Source organism: Fundulus heteroclitus, chromosome 14 (assembly GCF_011125445.2).
Source record: "Fundulus heteroclitus isolate FHET01 chromosome 14, MU-UCD_Fhet_4.1, whole genome shotgun sequence".
Classification (NCBI taxonomy): domain Eukaryota; kingdom Metazoa; phylum Chordata; class Actinopteri; order Cyprinodontiformes; family Fundulidae; genus Fundulus; species Fundulus heteroclitus.
Window position 1 is genome coordinate 22,864,205 of NC_046374.1, and position 25,088 is coordinate 22,889,292.

Below are 25,088 nucleotides of genomic sequence, written 5' to 3' on the forward strand. Positions count from 1 at the left end.
AAAAGAAGAAGAAGAAAAAAGTGACGTTCAAAGCTGAAAATCAAGACTTGATGATTTGCAGACACGACGCTGGCTCTCTTGTTAGCTTCTCCCATGACTGCGAAACGAGACAACGATCCGGCCACAGACACAGAGACGCACCTCCACGTGAAAACGGCACCTGGTTAGTCTCAGACCCTCACAGCTCATATTGTCCGGGTTTGGGGAGTTTTTTTTTTTTGTTTTTTTTTTTACACACACAGAGCTTTTCTGTAGCAGCAAAAAAAAAAACGACGCGTCTGATCCCCGTACAGGCTTCACGCGGCTAAGGTTTCAGTTTTTAACCCTAAAAATAAAGTCGCACCAACAACATGTGTTTCCCATCTTGCAGAATCGGCGTTGTGTGTTGCCTTTGGCTCCGGGATGATCACAGAAAGCGAGAGCGACGTGATAGAAGGTGGACAGAGGAGACTTTAACCCACGCAGCGTCCTCTGCTTTGTTAAATAATGATGCAGTTGCATGTAGTCTGAAAGCATGAGCGTGTTCATCAGTTCCCCATCATGACCCGCATCTGACCGACAGATATGGAAACGATTAAAGAAGAAATAGATTGTGCTCAGCTGCCTTTTTTTTTTGTTTCCTCTTTCTTCAGTTCCCTATGTGAACTTTTCTCGTACAAATCTCTTACATGGACCCATAAACATTTCACTGTTCTTGAGGGTGATACACTGATTCAGAGAAGATAACTTGGAGATGTAACTTGCATGCATCTTTGGTCCCTGCCTCTGGCACAGATCCTATCATTTAGATAAATCACTTAAAAATACTTTGACGAGTCGATTTTTACTTTGAAAGGAACAAAAATACATAAAATGCAGTCACAACTAATTTTTTTGACAAATAATATGATTATAGCAAGTGAAAATCCGTTCGATTAACCAGAATGTAGCAGCAGCTTGGACTGTGCACTGCAAAAACGGATCTAAAAATAAGTAAAATAATCTTAAAGTTAGTGTATTTATCCTTGATTTGAGCAGGTAAATAAGATTATCTGCCAATAGAATGAGTATTTTCATAATTAGACACCCTGCACTTGAAATAAGATGATGGAGATGAGTTGTTCCTATTTTAAGTGCAAAATTCTTATTCCATTGGCAAATCATCTTATTTACCTGCTCAAATCAAGGACAGATACACAACTTTTAAGAACATTTTACTTACTTCCAGTTCCGTTTTTGCAGTGTAGAGATGTCTGTTGTTGGAGAGAGACGCATTTCTTCATCAGGACAGAATGTGAGGCTTTCTGTGGGGTGGGGGGGGGGAATTTCATGATCTGGGGTGCTGGGGAATAAAGGATGAACTCTGAGGATCCTAGAACATCTTGCTGCATCGTTTGCGGATGATTAGCCGACTACAAATTGGCTGCCTAACAGCAAAGAAGGTCGAGGGTTCACATCCTGTTGTACTGTTCCCTCTGGATTTCACACACTACGGCTTCCAAAACATGCACACTTGCTTTATTGGCCGCTCTAAATTAATTGCTGATTCATACTCCCGTTATGTCATTTTATTCAACATTTATTTACACAGATAATAGACCCCCGTTGAGACCGAGACTTGTTTCACACGGGTCACCTGGCCAAGAAAGGCAGCAGCACTCATCAAAGTGGACAAGACAGACATCGTCGACTAAAACGCACACATTGCGAGTTGTGCGAAGGCGAGTCAGGGAAGAGACAGCCATTTGCCGTTTATCACACGGCAATTGTGGGGAAAAGGTGATTTGGTCTGTAATCAAACACTCAGCCCACATGAAACTGATTATAATCTTCAGCAGAGAGGCAGCATGTAGGAAGATAGATGGGACTAAAGGCAGAGGGATTGAGGAAGAAAAAGTATAAGTGGCTGCAAAGACCTGAGACTGGGGTGAATATTGACCTAAAAGCTGGACAAGAACGGTAAAAATAGAGCCAGGGCTATAAAGTAGCGGTGAATATACAAATACGTATGTGATCACGATCATGAAGTCTGCATTTTATCAGTCTTCAAACATTCCGCATGGCCGTCTTTTCCAAAGTGAAAGTTTTCCTTAAATGATCCTAAGCGAACATTGAGGAATGGCTCATAATGGGGGGGGAAAAATGACCATAACCATGTCCAAAGTATGATTAGGGATTAGTCAAAGCTCACGTTTAAATCCCATCTAAATGGTTTTTTTGGCAAATCTGAAACAGGCTGTATGCAAGAAGCCCCTCAATCATCTGGGAGGTAATGGAGCTTGCATGGAAAAGGGATCTATTTTTCAGCTACAGTGGGTTCACGATGTTCAAAACGCATCTATATTTAGGAAAAATACAGAAGAACTTTCTTTAATCTGCAGAAAATGCTGCAAGTCTAAGAGCGATAGCTTTTAAACTTTCATTTGTACCAGTGAGTCTCACATTTCAAAAAACGATATTTAGATTTAGATAGATAGAGAGATAGATAGAGAGATAGAGAGATAGATAGATAGATAGATAGATAGATAGATAGATAGATAGATAGATAGATAGATAGATAGATAGATGGCATAGGAAATACAGTGCGTCATAAAATGTTGCTCATATAGGTTTTAACCGAAGCCTCGTGATAAACACGACTTAAATAAAATATGCTCCTCTTACGTTAAACCTGTTGATGTACCATTAAAAGCTAATGGTAAATGTAAGGGTGTAACCATCGTCAACATAGAAATAAGGGGGACAAATTAGATTTTTTCAGAGGTCTGTTGAGTGATTTCTCATCCTCCCGCACCTCTCCTTGGTGACTAAAGAAGCACATAATCACTAACAGCCACAGTCAAGCACCAGGAGAACGACCTCTGTTCTTTAAACTATATGCTGAAAAAAATCTAAAGTTTTGGCTCCCAAGCTTTGTTCATTTGACACAATGACCCTCGAGTATCCACAGGGAAAGCAGCCAGACAATTAAGCGCCAAATCAGAACACTGGACATGAAAAGTCTCCTCCCTGACTCTGGTCTTTCTACTATGGCAATAAAGATTTCTTTCCATTATGCGACTAAATAAGACTATTTGCCAATGGAATAAGATTCTTCCACTTAAAATAGGAACATTTCATCTCTATCATCTTATTTCAAGTGCACAATATCTAATTATCTTATTTTAGGGGTAAAAACACTCACTCCATTGGTAAATAGTCTGATTTACCTGCTTAAATCACGGAAAAATACATTCATTTCAAGAAAACTTGTCTTACTTTTGGTTCCATTTTTGCAATGTAGCAAGGAATGTAACATAGGTGGCAACATCAGTATCCTAGTTAACTATCTTGACATGATATACTGGCATACTCTTTCATACACACACGGTGAAATGTTGCCTCTTTCATGAATAATTAAGGCTTTTTTTATATGAAAGAAGCCGTAATATTTATCCTTAAACGAGAACGTTTTTCGACAAACAGACATGAATGTGAGTTTTCAGTGTGTGCTTTATTCTTTCGCCTACCCAGAAATAGAATCTTCTCCACCACTAAGAACATTAATTTTGAACCACTGCCAAAGGTTAATCGAGTTTCTCCTTTGTTCAGTTAACGTAGCAAAATCAGTCTGTGCATAGTCAGGAACAAAACGAAACCTCATGAGTTCTCCTTTAGGGGTGGTGTTGAGTCAAAACTAGTCCAGGTGAGGAAAGAAAGGAGATTTGAAGCATGAATGAGCAGTAACCACACAGGAAAAAGGCTGCAGTGGATCAGCTAAACCCCCATTTTATCCTCCTCCCACATATAAAAAAAAAAAAATCCTTTACCGTATGTTCCCCTAGAGTTTTTGGGCTCGCAGCTGTCTAAATATGCTACTGTAACTCCCAACCAGTGAAGTGATTGCAGCGTTGCGTAGGAAGCAGGCCGTGGCAGTGAAAATGAACAGCAGGAAACGGGGAGGATGACCACGAACGCAGAGGATGTAACATTTTATTCTGTCTTTGAGGTTTTGTCTAGGGCTACGTTTTTACATGCTCTCATAAAGCAGCTGCAGCAGCGGTTACATAACTTAGTGGTAGTATCAGATAAAAAATCCAAGTATACTCAAAAAGCCTTGTGCAATTTCCCCTAGGGACGATTTCTACACAGAATACAAAATCTGTGGCAAACTTCTACTCAATTTACAAAGCTTCGGTATTGGCATCAGACCCAAAACTAATATCTTTGCTTGATCCGATATTGTGCTGAAGCCAACATTTCATACTCTACCTGCGTGCGTTGCTGCTGGTCATATTTTGGTCAATATTATTTGGGAACTTTAAGGCTAACTGCCAAAAAATACAAAAACTAATTTTACTTATAAATCTCATGCATTGTGTACACACAAATGTTCAGAACAGGGGGAAATGGCCAAGTGGAAGGATTTGAGTGAGAGAAATTGGGATTACTAGACAACCAGCAACTCCAAAACTGCAGCCTTTATGGGATGCTCCCAGTCTGCAGAGGTGAGCATCTGTCCTGGGAACCCCTTAGTCGCTGCCATCCATGTGGACGCTACTTTGACAAGATAAAAACAATATAGGAAGATAAACATGGAGAGAAAAAACTGGAATGAAATCAACAAACACCAACATCCTCTTGATTATTAAAAAGAAATTTGATAATGGTCAAAGAAGAAGCCTGTCTGATATCCAGCGGTAAATCATTCCAGAGTTTGGGTCCGGCTATAGAGAAAGCACGGTCCCTTCTGAACAGCGACAAGAGTGAAAGATCAGAGCGAGGTGTTACATAACGATGGAGGAGCTCAGAGATGTAGGGTGGGGTAAGGCCATTTAAAGACTTAAAAACAAATAAAAGGATTTTTAAAAAAATCTTAAAATTAGCCAGCAACCAGTGAAGTGAGCTTAACAAGGCGGAGATATGCTTAAATTTAGCGTTACACCAAAATAAAGTGCATTACAGTAATCCAGCCGAATGGTCACACAGGCGTGGATTAATGTCTCAGAGTGTCTCAGCATGGACTTTATTTCTTGGTCAGCTACCGAAGATGAAAGAAGCTGGATTTTGGTGAACAGCTTTGATGCGGTTGTTGAATGTAAGACGCTTATCCTTTTTAAAACCCCAGGTTTGTGGCCGTCGGCTTAATAAACCGACCAAGATGATGTGCCACCAAAAACCATCTCCTCTGTCTTTTTTTTTATTAAAGCTTAAAAAGTTTTAATGAAAGAGAGAAAGAGAGAAAGAAGATAGCTGACGCAGTTTGTGTTTCGCCTCAATGGCACATCTGATCAGATCTGGCTATCATCTGCATAAAAATGAATGGAGACACCGCGCTTCCAAAGGATAGATCCAGGTGGGATCCGGTTTCCCCTACCACTAAAGACATGCTGGTCAGGTCGGCCATTAGTGGTAGCAGCTCAGGTTAACCCTCGGTCCCTCTATATAATTTTGTTGTATGTACCTTGTATGTATAATGACAAATAAAGCACTTCGTTATCAGCAAGATAATTAACCCCAACGCAAAGCAAAACCCGATCAGCAATGTTTTGAGCAGCACAACAAATTAGAGGTCTTAAACCTTGCTTCCAAATTCCTCAAATCTCAACCCAATCAGTCTCCTGTGGGATGTGCTGGGCAAAGGGAGGCTAAAAGCTCTAAATTACTTTATGCTAAAATTCATTAAAAAGTTCTTATTATCCATTATTATAATGATAATAACAATACATTTTATTTGTAATGCACTTTAAGTGGTACAGTTTATAAAAAAACAGATAAAATAAGAAGAGGGACATTAAAATGCAATTAAAATGCACAAGTGAAAGCTTTAAGGCAATTACACGCAAGCAAACTAAAAGCAAAACAAAGCATTTAAAGGAGGCCAATAAAAAAGTTGTGTACAAAAGAAGGTTTTAAACGTGTTTTAAAATGTGACAGGGTCTCTTGAACCCTCAGATGTGGAGGCAGATCGCTCCGCAGCCGTGGGGCGGCGCAGGAAAAGGCCCCATCTCCCATGGCGTGGGATCAAGTCCTGGGAATGTGTAAAAGGTCAGCGTTAGCAAAACGGAGAGTGCGCAAAGGACCCGTAACAGCCTAGAAACCAGAAAACCTTGATCATGTCTTAATGTGGTTCCTAGAGACCCGCCTGAAACAAGTCAAGCTAAAGAGCAGCACCTTGTGTCCAAGACACAAAACTGCACGTCTTCATTGACCCTGGCGCGTCTAACCTGAGAAAGAACAGAGTGCATGCTCATATATTGTTTCAAAGTGTGTGGCAAATTACATAATTTGCCTCTATATTTTACCTAAAGTGAGTGTTTTGATCTCTGCAGCCTCCCACTTTAGCCTTGGACGCGAACATGCACCTAAAAGGAGTCCAACATATGAAGCATGGCGTGTGTGTGTGTGTGTGTGTGTGTGTGTGTGTGTGTGTGTGTGTGTGTGTGTGTGTGTGTGTGTGTGTGTGTGTGTGGTCTAAGCACTCTAAACTCTGGCACAGCTTTACATAAACCCATAGCTTCAAGCATCAGACACACAAATGAGAGGATGGTGAAAAACAAATCTTTGGCTCTCGGGCAAAGACAGAGCAAACATCAGACGCACACAGGTCCCCCTGCACGTTTTAAATCATGAGCTGCGACTCCAAACGCAAACGCCTCTCTCCCGCCACGCTCGCGTCACTGAATTCCTGCAGACGCGGCCGAAAGGAAAGCAGCCAGCTCAGAGGGCCCCGTCTGAGGGCCGCGCCGAGCGTCTGTGTGTGTGGGCCAGACAGGAGCCGCCGGCTCAGCTCCCCGAGCACTGCTTCACTCCGCGCCCTCCGCCTAATTGCTGTCTCTCGCTGCGTGCCATCGCACAGTTGAGGCCGAAAGCCGCGCCAGGTCTTGCATCCCCATTACCGACCGCTTCCCATCGCTCCATCATCCGTGGCATCACGGCGAAGGACGGCGCGGCGGAGGAAGAGCTCGGCGACCCCTATCATTAACTCAGTGAGATCATTCAGACGAGCTGATTTCGGGGGGAAAAAAAAACAACATAGCTTATTTGCTTGTGGTCGAACCTGCACAAGCGGAGGCGCCACAAATCATAAGCTAAACGCAGATTCCTGACGTTGCGCAAACAGAACATTGTTCTACTTTTCACGGGTCAGGAGAAATAAGCAGAGGAGCAGCGTTTTTTTGGCCGGTATTAATGATTTCTTCGGAAAACCGAATGATTGATGGCTTTACGTTGGCTCGGCAGCAACGTGAAGATTACCGTCATAAATCAGACGAGCTGTATAACAAGACAGTGCAGACGTTTTCATCAAGGGACACCGTTATACCACAGCAAAAAGGTTGTTTTAAGTCAACTAACACCCTGGCTTCCAGCCCGCCGCCTCCGGACAATGTTTTCACTACGAGACCTTCATCGTTCAGCGCTGGCCTCATAAATCTGGAAGCTTCAATACTCCACTGGGTCGCTCTTCACTGCGATATCGTTCAAAGTTTAGAAATAAGAAGCACAAAAAGGGGGGGGGATGAATCCAGGAAGTCTGCATGTCTGCTGTGGGAGGATGTGCTGCCCCAGATGAACCAGGGCTCCTTACTGAAAAGCAGGGTTTGTGGTTTGACGAAAAAACTTCTGCTTAAACCGTAAATGTTTATTTCGAGGAGAGAAATTCAAGTAAAGAAAGATTCAAGTTGTTTCAGATGGTAAAACATTTTTGCTCCTTTGGTTGCGCGCTGAATCGCCGGGGCTATTTGTTGTGAAACGTCTCGCTCTTCTGTGATATTCATCAGCGGTCCCACGGACCGGTTTAACGTCAGGCAATATTTTCGCACACTGGCTTTAAAGTGTGGTAGATAAACGCAGCGAAACGAAAAGACACGACCGGAATAAAAACTGTAGAAGCTTAAAAATACAACAGCAGCGTAAAGTGTGACGAAATAGAATCTGCTAAAAAGCTGAATCAGTGGGAGGCCCCGACATTGTTTCTCTGCAGGCGTTTGCCGTCTAATTCTATACCAAAATGTTGCTTTTTCTTATTGCGAAACAGGTTTTTTTATGCCGCCGCCGTTGAGCGGCCTCTCAAGAAAGTTCCCTGCAAATGCCTTTAGTGGCGGGCAGGATCCATTATTCGCCAACAGTGGATGTTTTCTCAGCCTTAGCCATATGGTTGGCCACCATATATGATGCCACCAGTACATTTTTGTGAATGCATTAAATGATATGAGCATGCGTCTTGACAGGTGAGTGATTCATAGTCAGATGTAACAAGAATCCAGCCATCTTTTGCAAAACATAGTTCAGAATTAGATAATAAAGAAATATAAAGTAAGGTATTTATTCTTTCTGTGCAGCACGGCACCAAATGTCTGGGGGTTGGGGACCACTGATATAAAGCTCTGCACAAAAGTCTGGAGTTATTTTTATTTTTATTTTTATTTTTTATTTATATTCATATTTTTATTTTGTCCTGCTTGCTTTGCCACACTGGGACTGGCTGCACTTTGTCAGTGCAGATTTGTTCTACAAAAGGGGGAACATAGCATATTCCCCTTATTGCTACTGTTGTTAAATTAATGGCACAACAGTGGATAGTCCATGACTATTACAACTTGACAAAGATGAAAAGAACCAAGAGTTAAAAAACAGAGCAAAGGAACCAGCCGGACCAGGACCCAGACTGCGGAGGCCCCTAAGGGCCAATCCTGCGTCAACACAGCCATCGTAACAGTTATGTTCATCTTGAGTTGAACATATTTCATCATCAGCTCGTGTTTGTCAGGCAAGCGGCAGCTCCTTCAACGGTTATGAGAAAATCACGCACAACAACACGGTTATTTGATATCTGAAATGGTAACAACCAATCAGAGATCTAATTAACACTAATTTACCTGATCTGTTAACGTAAGTTTGGACTTTTGCCGTGTTGAAAGCAACAACAAAAAAACAGGGTTTCCCATGCGTTCAGTCCTTCAGGCTTTTATGGCCTGCAGCAAATTCAAGTGTAAGTAAGGGAGTGTTTACAGGAGAGAGTCTTAGCCGAACACGACCTCAAGAGATCCCTAAATTATGCCTGTTTCAGTTCAATGGCTTACCTCTGTCTTGTATAAAGATTTGGTATAAGTATACCGTCTTGTGTTGCAAGCATTGTTCACTTTTCAGTTTGGAAGAGTGTCAGGGGGTCATTTTTCAATTTTGTGGTTTGTGAACGGATTACGTTCTTCCCCAGGGCTCCATGGGAGCAGAGAAGGCCTGCGAGTGAGAGCTGAGCCGAGGGGTGAAAGCTTGCGAAGGCGTTTGATGTGGGGTCCGCGCAAATTCACGTTCCTGCTTTTATTTTTCCATGTTTAGGGGTAAATACGCGGGTTTTCAGTGGTTGGTACTGACTGTGCACCAGTAGGAGACCGCCATGTTTACACAAAGTCCTCATTTTAATGTAGGTTCTGAGAAACCAGAGATCCCGAGGTGAAAGCCTTAAAGTTTCCCAAGGAAATACAGTTTAGAGAAAGACTTACTGCAGATTCCCATACGTAAATAAAAAATATTATATTACAGTTAGTATTCAGCATAAAATATACATCGTAGAAAGGACGTTTAAAATTTTAATCAGATGCGAGATTTTAAAGCAGTCTGAGTCATCTTTTAGATGCAATGCAGCTTAATTACAGGCCTCACAGAGGAGTGGAGGATGCAACCCTCATTCTGCTTAAACACTTGGATTTTAATGGGACACATACCAGGCTTGAATTTGGCAACTTTCCCTCCGCTTTTAACACGATTCAACCGCACATTTTAACCAGAAGGCTCCATGAACAATTTGATTTAGGTAATAATTTGGCACGGGTGGTTCCTACGCCGGATTTTAAATGCCCTTTAAGTGGGACACCGTGAGGTGTAATCTGTAGACAAACGTGTGTCAGAGCAGACATACCAACAGATCTATTAGAAAGTATGTTGATGATTCAGACATGGTTAGTAAGCTCCAAGAAAATGAAAACAAACCATCGTCCGGTGTTCAATTACTTTGTAAACTGCTGTGAGGAATCGTGTCTTTATTTTAATACTGATAAAACTGATGATGATAACTGATTTTAGCAGAAAACCTCAGAAGCAAAAGGTCCCTTTTAATGAAATATTTCCCTTTATAGTCCCACAGAGGGGAGATTTTTCTCAAAATTTAACCCATCCCTTAGGGAGCAGTGCATTGCCACACTGAGGGGTACACTGTGGTCACGGGTCTTGCTCAGGGACTGAGTTTTGAACCACTGACCTTTCAGGCCTCCCCAAGATGCAAACGACTGACTCTCTAACCACTTAGCCACCACTCCCACAATTAAAGGTCACCAAGATGTCATATTAGCATCTATTCTGTTTGAGGAAACTCAAACAGAACTCAAACTGTTGATGACAGTTTTCACCATGATTATGTCGCCTACTGACCCAGACTGAGACCATTTGGAGGGTCAGGGAACCTTTGTATGTGTTTTTAGTTAATTAGCTGATTAGGTTGTGACACGTGAGTATTCAACCTTTATACAATATTTAAGTTTTCTGAGACACTAAAATTGGGTTTATATTATCTGCAAGCAATAACCATCAAAATGACAAGAGTTTAAGGCATGACACATTTTACTCTATGCGCAATAAATCTATACAAGATTCACAGAGAGAGAAAGTCTGAATGACAGGGAAGGAAAAACACAAAAAGAGGAAACAAAGAAGGATACAGATAAGAGAGAAGTAGGACATAGTAGTGGGAAGAAGGACAGAAAGAAGGATACTAGAAGACAAACATTGAAGATCAAGAAGAAAGGCCAAAAAAAAAATTAGAAGGGTGTCAGAAAGGAGGGAGGTAGCTTTCAGCTAGAAGGTTTCCAACCTTTGACTCCTCTGTTCAGACCCAGAAGAATGCTAAAAAAAAATAAAAAATACCTAGGCCTATATATGTTGACCGTGTAATGTGAAAGCATTTTGTTGCGATAATTAAAATAAATACATTTACATGTTTTCTCTCAACTTAAGAAACTGTAGGGGAATAATAAATCAAAGGCAGTTAAAATAAGCCCTAAAATAAACAGTTTAATTTGCCTTTCCGACTCACAATACTACCTTACAGTAAAATGTTTAGTGAGGAAAGCCTAACAGTATGAAAAAAAAAAACAGGGATCCTGCCCAACACTCGCGCTGATTACAGCTGTTCAGTCTCAGTGAGGCAAGAGAGAGACACTTGTGTATGTTTTTCTTTTCCCTCCTCCAGTGTGAACATGTCCAAAAGGCTGAATGATCTGAACCCACATTGAATAGAAAATACATGTTTTATTGGAGCAGGTCCACCGCTTCGCCCCGACTCTGCTCTTTATGGGTGGCACAGATCTTTCAGCAGCAGGTAATTAATGCAGATTAACACTTGCAGACTGACTTCCTGCTCCTGGCTGTCTGAGCAGAGTGCACTCTGCAGGTTTACGCAAAAGTCTACATTCAAGAACTACATCACTTATCAAAGTCAGTAACCACCTCCCTGTGGATTTTATTGTGCCCCTCTACGGAAGGCAACTTCTCTATGACACTTATTTGGAAGCTAATGGGGTATTTTCCAAGGATGAAAAAAAAAAGACAAAGAACAACAGTATGTTTCATATTTAAACTAATAACTTGTCAGATGGAAACGTTGCAAATTTGTTGCAATATCTTTGTTTTGAAAACTGCGGTGAAATTCGATTTTACCTAAGCCAGACTTAAAACCACGCTCATAACAAATGCCTTCACTGATCCCCATGACATGCCCAACCACACACGCCGAGCCAGAAAACAACAAAAAAAAGCGCCTGACAGCAACAATCACCTCCGCTAAGAACCAATTAGCTGGCGCCGTGCCGAAAACACGCAGCGAACGCTTTCTGGCACGAGACCATCGCTGTCTGTGCGCGCTTGTGAGCGAGTGCATGCCAGACGCGGCGAGGAACATCTGCAATGGCGGACCAGAGATGTAAGCAATCGCAAATCAATCAACCGCCCAGAAATTGTTTGCATGCCTTCGCATGCCAATGAGGAGCAGATATTGCCGAAGACGGGGAGAGAAGGGACGAATGCTGAACATTTTCCCCTTAATCAAAGACATGTAGACTCGGTGGCATGTGGGACTGTTGAACGCCGAAGGCCCTGAAATCGCTAACACGTGGACTTCTGAACAACGCGGCGCAATATATGCAGATGTCAGCATGCAATACAGAAACAACTCTGGGATTACACGAGGGGCAAGTCTCCTTGCAAACGTGTTTGGTGGCTAGCAACAGACACGCCGCCAGCTGAGTGGTTTGCGCGCACTCACGTTTGTAATGTGGGTGCTGCGGTAAGGTCTCGTCCCCGTCTGCTTTACCTCAGCAGCACCGCTCCAGTACCCACAGTGCACTGCTGTGAAACCACATCAAGCGGAGGGAGACATTCGCAGTGCCACAGCGCGGGCCAAAGATTTACTGAACACATATGCTGCTGGAACAAACACAGGGGTGAGAGAATGATCCCCCGATCCAAAGCCACATGGCTTTACACCACATTCACCAGCGCTCAGCACTTTTTTTTCAAAGCCCCGAGCCTCCGTACTGCGCTCATATGCATCAAACACAAGTCTGAGAACCAAAGTAAACAAGCCTGGAAGGCACATTTCTCCTGATTCAATACATTCTTTCTCAGTTCTGTTTAAAAAAAAAAAGAAAGAAAATCTGTAATCTCAAGAATAAAAAAAAAAAACACATAACTGTCCTTGACTCACAAAAACATATTTAAACCAGTTTGAATGCAAACAACAATACTAAAACATGCGATGATAACACTGTCCCCCATAGCTCCTGACACTAAAGCAAGGGGACCCTCACAGGGCCCTGGGATGGTTTTATTTTTTATTTGCATTAACGTTAAGCAACTTCCACAGAAAACTAAAAGGCCATGTCCCATGAAGGTGTTTTAACAGGTTATATTTTTCTGTTTGGTAACCAACACACAACGACTTCAAAGTGATGATGTCACAAACACACCTAATCCTTGACCTCAGTCATAAAAAGAGCCATGCTGTAGCTGCACATACAGGCCTGGAACAGCTCCTGTAGCATTGTGGGTAATTATGATAATAAAGAAATTGTGGTTGTATTTATATGCATGTTTTCAGGACAGACAAATACACATTGAATTTCATGCGAACATAACTATGAATTTGTTGTAATTCGCACGCGTAAGAGACACTTGGGATGCTAGGGCACCAAAACTGACTCCAACCCAGGGGCCCACATCCTCACAAATACCGCAGTTTAGATTTCAGAACGACTAAAAGTTTCTGTCATACTATTCCTGCGGTTTACAGTCAGTGTAAAGCGATGCCAGCGTGACCGACGTTCTCCCTGGATCTTAGACTTAGACTTAGACTTTCTTTATTGTCATTTTGTATACACAGAGTGCATACAGAACGAAATTTCGTTTTCACACAGCTCAGAAATATTGCAGTAACTCTACAGGATACCTTGCAGTGAATTACAGTACAGGATAAAGTGCAGTGATAAATCACAGTCACTTACAGGATAAATTTCGGATCTACGGACCCGTGACCTTTAGCATGAACTGGAACTAGTCACAGCTGAGTCTGAAGCACTTCAGATGAAAGTCAATTCCTCTAACACTGGGGCCCGTGGATGCTCAGCCAAAAAATCTGCTTTCCCCTCCCATTTCAGGGGGTCTGTCTTTGACTCAGATGGAGAACATTCATGGATCATGGGCCATGAAAATCTGCATAATGTTTCCCTTTTAGCTTTTAATGTTTTGTGATCCCCAGAATTAGCTGGAAGGTGATGCGGTAAACGATGCCTTGGTTTCGTCCCTAGTCCCGTTGTCCCAAAAAGAGGGTCTTGGATAAGTGGAGGACAACGGATGGACGGACAGAAGGATCTTGTTGCCCGTTCCAAACATGTTGTTGTGTAATGATCAGCTGACACCGACACAAGCCAACACTTTTAGTCGTTTAACCTCAAATGTAGAAAACCCTTCACTTAAAGAATTACTGAATTCAATACAATATATTTTAGTTAACAGTGCATATTACAGCTGAAACCAAGGAATGCAGTCAAAGGAATTGTGTGCAGACCTATGAGATCTGTAAATTATATTGAAAAAAATAAGTAGCAATGACGATCTCAAAAAGCGTTGTAGTCTCTCCTATTTTGAAAATGGAAGAAGTCTGGAACCAGCAGGAGCCTCCTTAGATCCGGCAACCTGAACAAACTCAGTGATCAGGAATCAGTGATCATTCAACAGAAGGGGACTACTTTGTGTCTTCTGGTAATTATGAACTACAGACTGCAAAAAGGGAACTAAAAGTAAGTACAATTTCCTTGAAATTAGTGTAATTGCCCTTGATTTAAGCAGGTAAATAAGATGATCTGCCAATGGAATAAGATTTTTGCACTTGGAATAGCAACAACTCCTCTCCATCATCTTATTTGAAGTGCGGTTTATCTAATTATCTTATTTTAGGGGTAAAAATACTCATTCCATTGACAGATCATCTTATTTACCTGCTCAGACCGAGGACAAATACATTAATTTCAAGAAGGTTTTACTTACTTTTAGTTCTCTTTTTGAAGTGCAAAAAACAAATATTCCTGTTTTAGTTTCGAATACTTTTTTTTTTGTAGGGGGAGACCTCTGCGACACAATGGCTCATATTCCAGAAGCAGCTCCGTTAATGTTTTAAAAGTAGTACGTATGCACTTGTTCAATAAAACTTGTGCAATAACTAATGTGGAATTACTATTTAATACCATGTGCAATAATCCTGTTAAATAAGAGACTTCATCTCACTACCTCACTGTTGTTCTTTACCTGGTACCACGTTAATGTACAATGTCAAATCCATATGTATATAAGTCACCTTAAATCTCTTCTTTATTTCTTTTTTTTTTTTCGATCCACTGTATATACAGTATGTGGACGCACTGTATATACCTCATGCACCTTTTCCTCCTTTTGGCACCTTCACTGATTATAAGAGCCGACGTGACAAGTGAATTTCTCCACTGTGAGATCAATAAAGTCTTTCTTATCTTGTCTTGTTCAGTTTATGAAATAAAACGCCTAGAAATTACTATGAGACAACAATACGGGGTGGGAAAGAAAATCTCTTTACCCTAAGGAATCTCAGTTTTGCAACAGCTCAGCATGCATGGCATTTTAAAGATGATAAATTATGTGTTTAAGCGCGTGAAGTTGATGCCCCATCCACCTGTTGTTACAAAACCCAGCTGCCAAGTCCATTTGTAGCTGAAGCACTTACTCCTTTGTGCTGCTGCTGCTGCTGCCATGGCCACTAAGTGCTCCCCATTCTCAACCACCCCAACCTCAATTAATCCCAACCCTGACACCCTTCCAACAGCAGAACGACCTCAGCTCTTGTTCATCCAGCAGCTTAACAAGAAGAAAAAAAAATAACCCTGACACCTACTGCATGATATGCAATTAGGCATGAAAAGAAAGTCAAACGGGGGTTTCTTGGCTTACAGTCGAGCGGTGGCTGAGGAGAAAAGGCGATGGAAAAAGTCGCCCAGAATCTTGTGAAAAGATAAGAGGGAGAAAAGTTGTCAAAGCAAAACCACTCTCTGCAAGGTGACGTAACCAGCAGGCCGTGGAACATGCCGAGGCAGGCCAAGCATAGATGTGTCCTCACGCTGGGCCTCTACTCATTACTACAGAGTGACTATAATAGCTGTCATTAACAACCACTTAACTGCAGCAACCCCTAATATCCTGGCTCTTCTGGGCGACTTTAAACCCTGACAGAACCCGAGGAAAATGATTGAACTTTTCACAGAGAGCGATGTTCCCACCCCTGCTCAGCTTCAGACAACACAAAGTCAGGATCAAAACAGATTTGGGTTTGATTAGCTCAAAAAAAGTTGACACAAAGAAAATACAAGTGTGAAACATGTTGAGATAACGGGCAACGTAAACGTACATCACACAAGTAAAAAGAACTGTATTCAACAGGGAATGTAAGGAGGGATTTATGATGCTCAACTGGCACCATTAACCAATTAAACTGCTTATTTGCTGTTTACATCCGTTTACAAACCTGGAAAACAGTGAAATTAAATTTCATTCTTTTCCAGGCTATAAAGCAGGGGTCGCCAACATGGTGCCCGTGGGCACGAGGTAGCCCCCAAGGACCACATATGGTGGCATCGGGCCTGTTTGAAAACGTAATCACTCAACTGTGAGCTGCACCTATATTTGTATTTTATGCTTTCGCTTTTCCTTTTTAATCACACTTGCGTTTTTATAGATTTAAAAATGACAAAAGCATGAAAAATGTTAACTTTTACGTCCTGTTAAGATGAGCTCTGACTCTTCTAGTTCAAAAAGGTCAGTACAGGTAGCCCTTCGTATGACACAGTACCAATGAAGTAGCTGTCAGTTTGAAAAAGGTTGGTGACCCCTGCTATAAAGGAACAACCCTGTGTTGTTTTTTTTTATTTTGGAAACAAAATAAAGAGTTAAAAAAGTATTTATCTATGCATTTAGAATATGATTTCAAATATAATTTAATAAAGAACCAGAGAGGTTCTAGAAGCAGCAAGCTGGTCTGGCTGCAGAGGGTTAAGTGAGGTTCAGGTAAAACATGTGTGACTACGGCTAACGATTACATAAAGCATCACGGCTTAATAAAATAATTTGTGTCTCATCAAAGCAAACCTTCTTTCCCTGTTTTGCGTGAAGTCAGATTAAACCTTCTCTACCAGAGCCACACAATCAGCATAAGCTTGTGCTCCTTAATGTAGCGTTTCTCTTTTTTTCCTTCCTCAGGCGTGGGGGAGCTCCATAAACACACTACAAGACGTATGCGCTGATTTAGCTTTATCTGACATGTCAGTTTCGTTTTCAAGTCGTAAAAGTAATGATTCAAGAACTACAGTAAAGATGCACGGTCAGTTGTGGTGAGCGTTGATGGCGAACTCACTGGGTCCTCTGGTTTTTGGGCACCGACTGGGAGAGGCTCTTCTGAAAGGTGGTCTCTTCGGATCAGAGTGTATTCCCTGATGAAGACGGCGTCCCCATCATCAGCCCACACAGCCACCTAAAATACAAAGACAGCCACAAAAATCACACGTGGCAATGTACAGCCACATTCCACAGATTTCGGCAACCCACTAATTACGATTATTTAATCACAGAAAAATTTAAGTGTTGGATAAAATAATGCATCTAATCAGACTTTTAAATATCTATTTGTGTTTAAATGATTCTCGTCACCCCCCCCTACTCCCTCATGAGTTTAATGATAATTTTATAACATTAAAGAGTGCTGGATAACACATGTGTAAGTAAACCTTTTCGCTAATTGTTACTACCAAGCCAGAGCGTTTAAAATCTAATGCTGGACGATGCTGACATAGATAAGGATGACATAGACATCTCATCTGGTGATGTAATAGGATTTATGATTTGTGATTATACCTCAACCCTAAAAACAATCCATTTTAATTCCAGGCTCTGAAGCAACAAAGCATGGAAAATGCCAAGGGGGTGAATACTTTTGCAGGACGCTATAGAACTACATGGCAGAATCCCCGTTCTGACAATATACGATAGAAATTGCTTAACATTGTGTCACATATCACAGACAGACAGCAATACCACTGGAATTATTTTTTTGCAACACCTTTACTCAACCTATTTACATAACAATTAATGAAAGGGGATGTATGAAAAATCCAAATTTTTAGCCCTTAAATACATTTTGTTGTGTACTTGGGAGTCTTTAGGGAGTGCAGAAAAGTTGAATGTAGTCTCGAGGAGCTACGTTGATATTGTTATATTTTTTTGGGTCATATTGCTCAAGTCGTTCCATTTTCTCAGTTCTCCTTTATGTTTTTTGAATAATTACGTCACAGTATTTGCTGCGGAGCTAATAAACCTGTTAGCCAGACTTGCGAATCCAACATTTTTATTTCTCGGAGCAATTTTGTAGTCTAAGCTGAAGACTACAGAAGCTACAAGTTGATAAATCATCGGTTTTGAATTACACCGACCCCCAGCATACTACAAAAATGGCCGATCGGGGTGGAGTGAAATACGTTGCAACCTGGAGATTTAAAGAGACAGCACCGAAACGAGCCGTTCTCAGAAGGACCTCAGAACAGGGGTAAAAAGGAGGAATGTGGAGGTAAATTAATGAGGGTTTCAGACCAAAGCTTTGCAGTTCCACTTTATATAGACCACAACTGAATTATTTCAATTGCGAAAATGACGAACTGAAAAGTGTGATATGTCACCTTTAAGATCTTTTCATGCTTTTTGAAGGTTCCCCTCACTGCTCCCCCTTTGCAGGTTCTGTGCAAGAAATGCGATATCAGAGCTCACAGAAATCCCCGTCTTCAGGGATGGATGGTGGGGTGGATCTTGGATAAGGCCCATTTGCAGCACAGCAGGCCCCGCATTCTCAAGGATGCAGAGGCTGACAGTGCCGGGGCTCTGAGCCGCTCTGGGCTGGTCATAAACAACCTGCGATGAAGCGGGTCAACCGTGTGCCTCTAAGGCATGTTCTCGAACGGGAGGAGGCGTTCGGCCCTTCGCATGGTAGATTTAACATCGCAGAGCAAAAACAGCGTTGTTAGGCAACTGCTGCAAAACTCGACCCAAGCTTTCCATGGGAACAAATCACAAATCCTTTAAATAAGACGTTAAAACTGGCCCTAAAACCTTACAATCGTCACTTCCTAAGAACACGTAGGTCGGCACAAAAGGCCCAGTTGACACAATGGCATGTTGGCCAGATGTGCCAGCTGTTGGACCACACATAACCTTTTTATTTAAAGCATTCCTGGTGACGAATAAAAGAAAACGTTTTACGTCGGATGCTTTCTACCAGATCACAGTCGACGCGTGAATGTGGGGTCTGCACATCAGCGAGGAATGATGTGAAAATTCACCTTATACTTGTGAGAACGTGATAAAATACACAGATGGAAGCAAGATAAACGTTTGTTTCTGAAGCGTGACTCAACAATTTCAGAACGAGGCACCAAGGGAAACAAAATAACAATGAGGAGAAAATTCTTTCCTTTTTTTTTTTTTTTTTCATTTTCTCTTGTCAAGTGCAAACTACTACTGAATTTCTGGATGAATAATAAACTCCCCAGAGGCATCGGTAACGTTGCGGCAAAAGCTTGTCCTCTCGGCCCCGGCCAGTGAAAAGAAAACTGTTGCACAAACACAAGCCGGATAAAGCAAATATAAGTCAAGCGTGCAAACATTAGGAGAAATACTGCTAATGTGTGTGTCAGTCGAGCCGCTCTGAAACCAACTTGGCAGCCCAGATGTCTTTGCTCAAGGCTAAATCGAGGTCTGGGTGAAGAGAACATAACCCGACTCAGAGAAGTTCTCACAACCCTTTTAGCAAAGCGCAGAAACTAATCTGCTCTTTTGGTTTCTTGAGACTAAATAAATTTTCCTTAAATACAACATATGCAAAAGTTAGACGCTAATGGCACTTTCATGCATTTCCGTCTTAAAATCTAACAAAATAAAAAAAAAAATCCCTTAAGAAAACAAGTTGGCTGTTTGGTGCAAAAGTCAAACATCCTGAACGATGCCCGCTGGACCAGGCATTGTTTGCTCATGCAAATCTGAGCAGAGTTCATGCAAAATGTTCAGATCTGCAGACTCGAACGTTAGATCTAAATCTTTTGTGGCGACGTGTCATATCGATTTCAGATCATTAAAAGCGATCGCACCCAGACGTGTGCAACAAAACGAACGGCTAACTTCATTTCAGCAGAGTCGGTGCGCAAGCGAAGGCTGTGAAGGAGTCCAGCTGGAATCATCTTATCGGTCCAATTATCAGATTGATTGCCAGGAAAGCAAAAGAGGAACAGATGTGCTTGAAATTATTGTCTTTTTGTGTTAGCGGTGGTTACCTCCAACGAAAAGCATGCAGCCATCGTCGCTTTGCACCAACATGGCCTCACATGTAAAGAAACTGCTGCTAACAGCTGAAAGAAAAGTCTTAAGGATGATTAAGAAGGTGAGAGATTCGTTTGGAAATCAAAAGAAGGTCCAGCAGGCTCCAGGACCGTGTCAAAGAGGAGCTCCGTGCAGAATGGTGATGCAACCAGTGCAGAGCTTGGCCAACGTTGGCGGCAAATGGGTGTCGGCGCATCTGCGCACACAAGAGATTTGGACAATGGCCCGGTGACAAGAAGTTCAGCAAAGAAGTCAAATAAGCACGAAGGAAGCCTTAATGGTTTGACTGAAATCTGCAAGAAGGAAAATCATGTCCTCGTCATGTCTGGAGAAGGTGTCAGCAGTGAAGTATCCATGTCCAATCCACTCACAGGGTTCCTGCTCATCTAGAAAAGTGGGCTTTCTCCAGATTTTGTCTGGAGAGAGAGAGAGAGAGACCAAAACCTCTGCCAGGAGCAGCTCCTCCGAACAGGCCAGGGAAAATGTGTTAATGATCCCTGTATCAAGCCACGAGGTCAGAGCGGGAACAAAATGACTCTGAATATTTGGATTTTGGGGCAGTGGCCATAAAGCTCCGCAGATGTTAACTCCATTGGGAAGCTGTTGCTATTTCTCAGAAAGCAGGAGGATAAACAGAAGCCAATAAACTGTTGTTGACTCCAGGCTTCGAGTGCAAGAAGAACCTTACGTTTTGCTTTTAGTGGTCCAGACTTCTTTTTAAAACCCTTTAAAGCCTTGATACAGGTAATTATGAGGAAACGTCACATTTTAAATAAGAAAATATTTTTTTGCTTGATTGAAAAAATGTCAGGCATTCAAATTTTATTTGTATCATAATTGACACATTAGACCAAATAATATGTTTTTCTTAGGTTTTCTGCATTTTTTGTATAGGGTGTGTATAAGATTTGTATGTTGCAAATTATAATTTGTTTGTTGATGAAGTAGATGTACCAGAAATATTTGTATCATATTATGAACTCTAACCCTCACTGATAGACTCTCCTCTCCCTCCTCACACCTACCTCCATTTTGTTATTTAAAAGACTGTAATGTTCACCTTCACTCCTGACTGTTACTATTGTAACAACTGTTTCATACATCTTGCACTACTCATTGTGACTGTATATTGATTTGCACTGCTGACTGTTTATTCACAATTGTTTACATATACATTTGCAATACCGTACTTTAACTGTAATATGCAATTACCTTCCACTGCACTTTAATTTAAATAGCTGCTGTCCAAACTCTAATTATTCATTTTATAGTAATAGCTACCTGTATATCATGCTCACAATTCTGCCTATAGTAATAGCCATCTGTACATATATTCATAGTACATGTAAACTCTGTTATAATAATCATCTGTATATTATGCTACTGTACATATCTGTAAAACTCTACTCAGTAATATCCACCTGCTATTGCACTTCTGGTTAGACCTAAACTGCATTTCATTGTCTTGTACCTGTACCTGTGTAATGACAATAAAGTTGAATCTAATCTAATCCAATCTAATAAAAAATGATACATTTGGAGTTAGAGGTTTACTCTTTTAACTTGGTTTTGATCGAGGATTTAATTGAATCTTTTACAGTTTCTCTTTCAGATTTAGCTGCTTCTTTACTCATTTTCTTTCCACTATTGGATCCTACGGTAAGTTAACTGTGCAGAACATGCTCCAAACGGCAAGAGATGACTTAAAACATAAAGCTGTTATCATAAATACCCAAACATGCAGAAAAGTACATTTCTGCATTGATTCCACTTTTAATTAAGTAACTTTATATTTGTTTATAGATAACTTTGATGCCATTGAGTCATTTAAAAGGAAACCACATTTTTCATTATCTCCATGGAGTAAAATTCAACATTTGAATTTGATTTACAGCCACCCTGAGTGTGTGTGTGTGTGTGTGTGTGTGTATGCGTGTGTGTGTGTGTGTGTGTTCTTGTACTTGCAGCTGAATGAGAACATTTTTGCTCATTTTACAAGTGAGGACTTTGATGTAAAGTGGGGACCTTTTTTTGGTTCTCACTTGTTATCAGGGCAAAGGGTTAGGTTTACCTCTAAGGTGTCCATTAGGTTTAGGGTAGGGCAAGGGTTAGACCATAGAAAGGGTTGCAAATGAAAGGAAGTCTAAGGAAGACACGGTCCTCACTCTGTACTTTAAACAGGGATGTGTGTGTGCGTGTGTGTGCGTGTCCCCACAGAGCCAGGGTAAACGTTAAACAGGGCACCAGGCCGCCCATTCATTAACCTCAGAGGTGAATCGGATTTCAAACAGAAACTTTTCGTCCGGGAGGAGGAGAGGAAGTCCTTCAAACGCAGATAATCAACAGAAATAACATCCAGCCTGATATTATAAGCGAGCTCGCCTGCAGCGTGGTGCCAGTTTCCGAGGTCTGGGTACAAACCGGGGGGGAAAAACTGAGCAACATTTGCTGCGCAGCACAAATGCGAATTCTCCTGGCGGCGCGGCTGCTACATAATAAGCTCCAGCATTTGCACAAGAACACCTAATTTCATGTCTGAATGTAACCTGAGGAAGACGAGAAAAAAAAAGCAACGCTCATCTACTTTCTTACTTTCCTATTTCAGGAATCTTGCAAAAAAAAAACGTCATAAAACAGATTTTCCCTCCGCAATGAAGGAACAGCATGATTTTGAAAACCTGTCACTTTTTTACTCAGTGAAGCCTGGAGACATTTTTAGGATTGCAAGATCGATAAACCTAAGGTCGATTGGTAGCAACGTGCGTTTTGGACCGTCACATCTGAGGCAACAGCTTGTAATCTCACTGCTACACCCCCTCTGGGTCCGGTTTTCACTTTAGACGCTGGAGGAGAACAAATCTCTGGAGGGCAGTGAGGAAAACGTCCCTTTCACCACGTTCTCTCGTTGCTGATGGACCGTTATCTAATGTTCGTCCCCTGGCACCCCTTGAGGAGATACCCGGATACGTTCCCCTCCTTCGGCTGCCAGGTTTCCCTCAACTTGATGAACGGCTCCCACCTCCGGGTGCAGCCGGCCTCTTGGACACGCAGAGAAATTTGGGGGAATCATAACGACTCCTACTGCTTCTCTCCTGAAACAGGAGCGTGAAGCATTCAGGGAGTTTGGGCCAGGGGGGGGCTCTTCTCTTCTCTCGCTTTCGTTTTGAAATAAGTGTTGGTGTCTTGGTGAATGTTTCCACTGTGGAGTCCAAAGCAGGGCCATCGAGTCAGGAGAAGTTGAACATTAACTCTGAATGTGCTCCCACTGCAGCGTTGCCAAACAAGGAGTTACTCCACTGTATGTAGAGTCACTAGGAGGAGACAGAACGGTGTAACCTTAACAGGTAAAGGGATTTTGCGGATGAAAATATGCGTAATATCCCTCCTTAGAGGCTGGAAGGAGAGAAAAATGAAGAGTTTAGAGCGGGATTACAACCCCGGTGTTCTCTGGCCACGTTCTTATGATCATTTCCCAGCGGCTACACTGTAAAACTGAATGACATTCACTTCAAAGTAAGAGTAAATTCACACATATTTACTAACTAAAGCCTGTGCACCGCATAAGTATTAACCACAAACACATGCAGCAGCAGCAGCTCCTCATTTCTTAAGAATCTGTTAATAATCCAGAGACGCTGATTGATTTTCTTCATTCTCGAGAACCTAAATAGCCCAAAGCTAAAATATCACTAACATTGAAGGATTTACTATCTGTTTCACTACACACGACCATAAACACATGGCAGTGATTTTAAAATGTATCAGAAACAATGTGGACAAAATATGACGGCTAGGATTGTAGCTGGGATTGCTGAAAGTTTCCTCAACTCCAATCCAAAACTTGGTATAAGAGGAAAAAGTTCTCATTTCCCTTTCTACCTTGGTGATATCTACCTTGGTATTTTGTTCGTCCTCTGGTAAATGCAGTGGAAACATAGGGGAGTGGGAGATCACACCGCAGGTTTTATTTGCTGCATTTGTGCTTAAATACAATCAAGGATTAAAGAAAACCTAAAAAGCTTTTAAAGCAATCAGCCTTCAAAATGCACTTGCACTCTGTTAGCAATTTGGATACATTTAAATACGCAAACAGGCAGAATTCAAACAACCAGCATTGGGAATGCTCCATCACGAACCCGTTGATATGATGGCTTTGCTGGATTAATTGTGTTTTTAACTGTTTAAACACCAGGTACGCTCATGTCCAGCCACACCGACACAAACCAACAAATACCGAGAAGTCGACACAAAGGCAATTGATGACAACAAAGAACATTACTCGCACCTGCATGACCAACTGCGTCAATATACTGTCAATAAACACAAGACTTTGACACCTGACCCCTCGGCCACACAGTTAATTTCCCAGTCCAATTAAAGCGTCAGACACAAGCAGGAACAGCAAAACGAGGCATCTATTGCTGCTTTTTAAAGCCAGCAGCAGCAAAAGCAACTGTGTCAACTCAACATGACTCAAATAGAACTACTAAAGGCTTTCGTTTGTGACCGCCCTAGCGAGCTAAAGCCTCTTGTGTGTTGGAGCACATCTTAAATACATTCGCACTGTTGCTCAGCACATCCTTCCTGTGGTGAACACTTTGGTTTGTTTTCAGTAAAAGTTTTAGGAAAGGGACAGACTGTCCACATGAGCAAGAATCCCTCCCAGGGCTGCAGGAGGGCTGATGCCTGTCTCCAGCGGTCATTGGACGGGCGGTGATGCCGAAGTTTTTGACCAGTGTGAGGAAGCCGGAGAGAACCTACGCTTCAGTGGGAAGAACGCGCAGAGATTCTTGAAGAAACAATCCCAGGCTGGGATTTAAACCCAGGACCTTCCTGCTGCAAGGCAGCAGCGCTAAACGCTTTACCGCCGTGCAGCACCCGCATAAACACGGTTCCTTTGAAACATCCTTAAAGGGCTATACAAACCATTTTATAAAATTGTAACTTCCCAGTAATTCATTGCATTTTACACAAAATAACAAAGAATTTTAATGACCTAAAAAAAAACTGGAATGTTTTAAAGGTAAAATATCAAATGTATGTCGTGGTACGGCTAAGAAACACGTTTGACTTTATGTCCTCACCATGTCCAACTAAGCATGCAAACTGGTAGATCCCCCTGAAGCCTTTAGCTTCTGGAG

The 25,088-nt window shown here is 41.8% G+C and overlaps 1 protein-coding gene across 1 annotated transcript in view; it reads right to left on the minus strand.

The window, feature by feature from the left end:
- The window catches only part of adamtsl3 (ADAMTS-like 3), a gene marked incomplete in the record, with an annotated part of 128,873 nt that overhangs the window by 54,835 nt on the left and 48,950 nt on the right, over nt 1-25,088 (minus strand). The window contains 1 exon segment of the mRNA XM_036146566.1: nt 16,943-17,059. Coding sequence (XP_036002459.1) covers nt 16,943-17,059 — 117 coding nt within the window.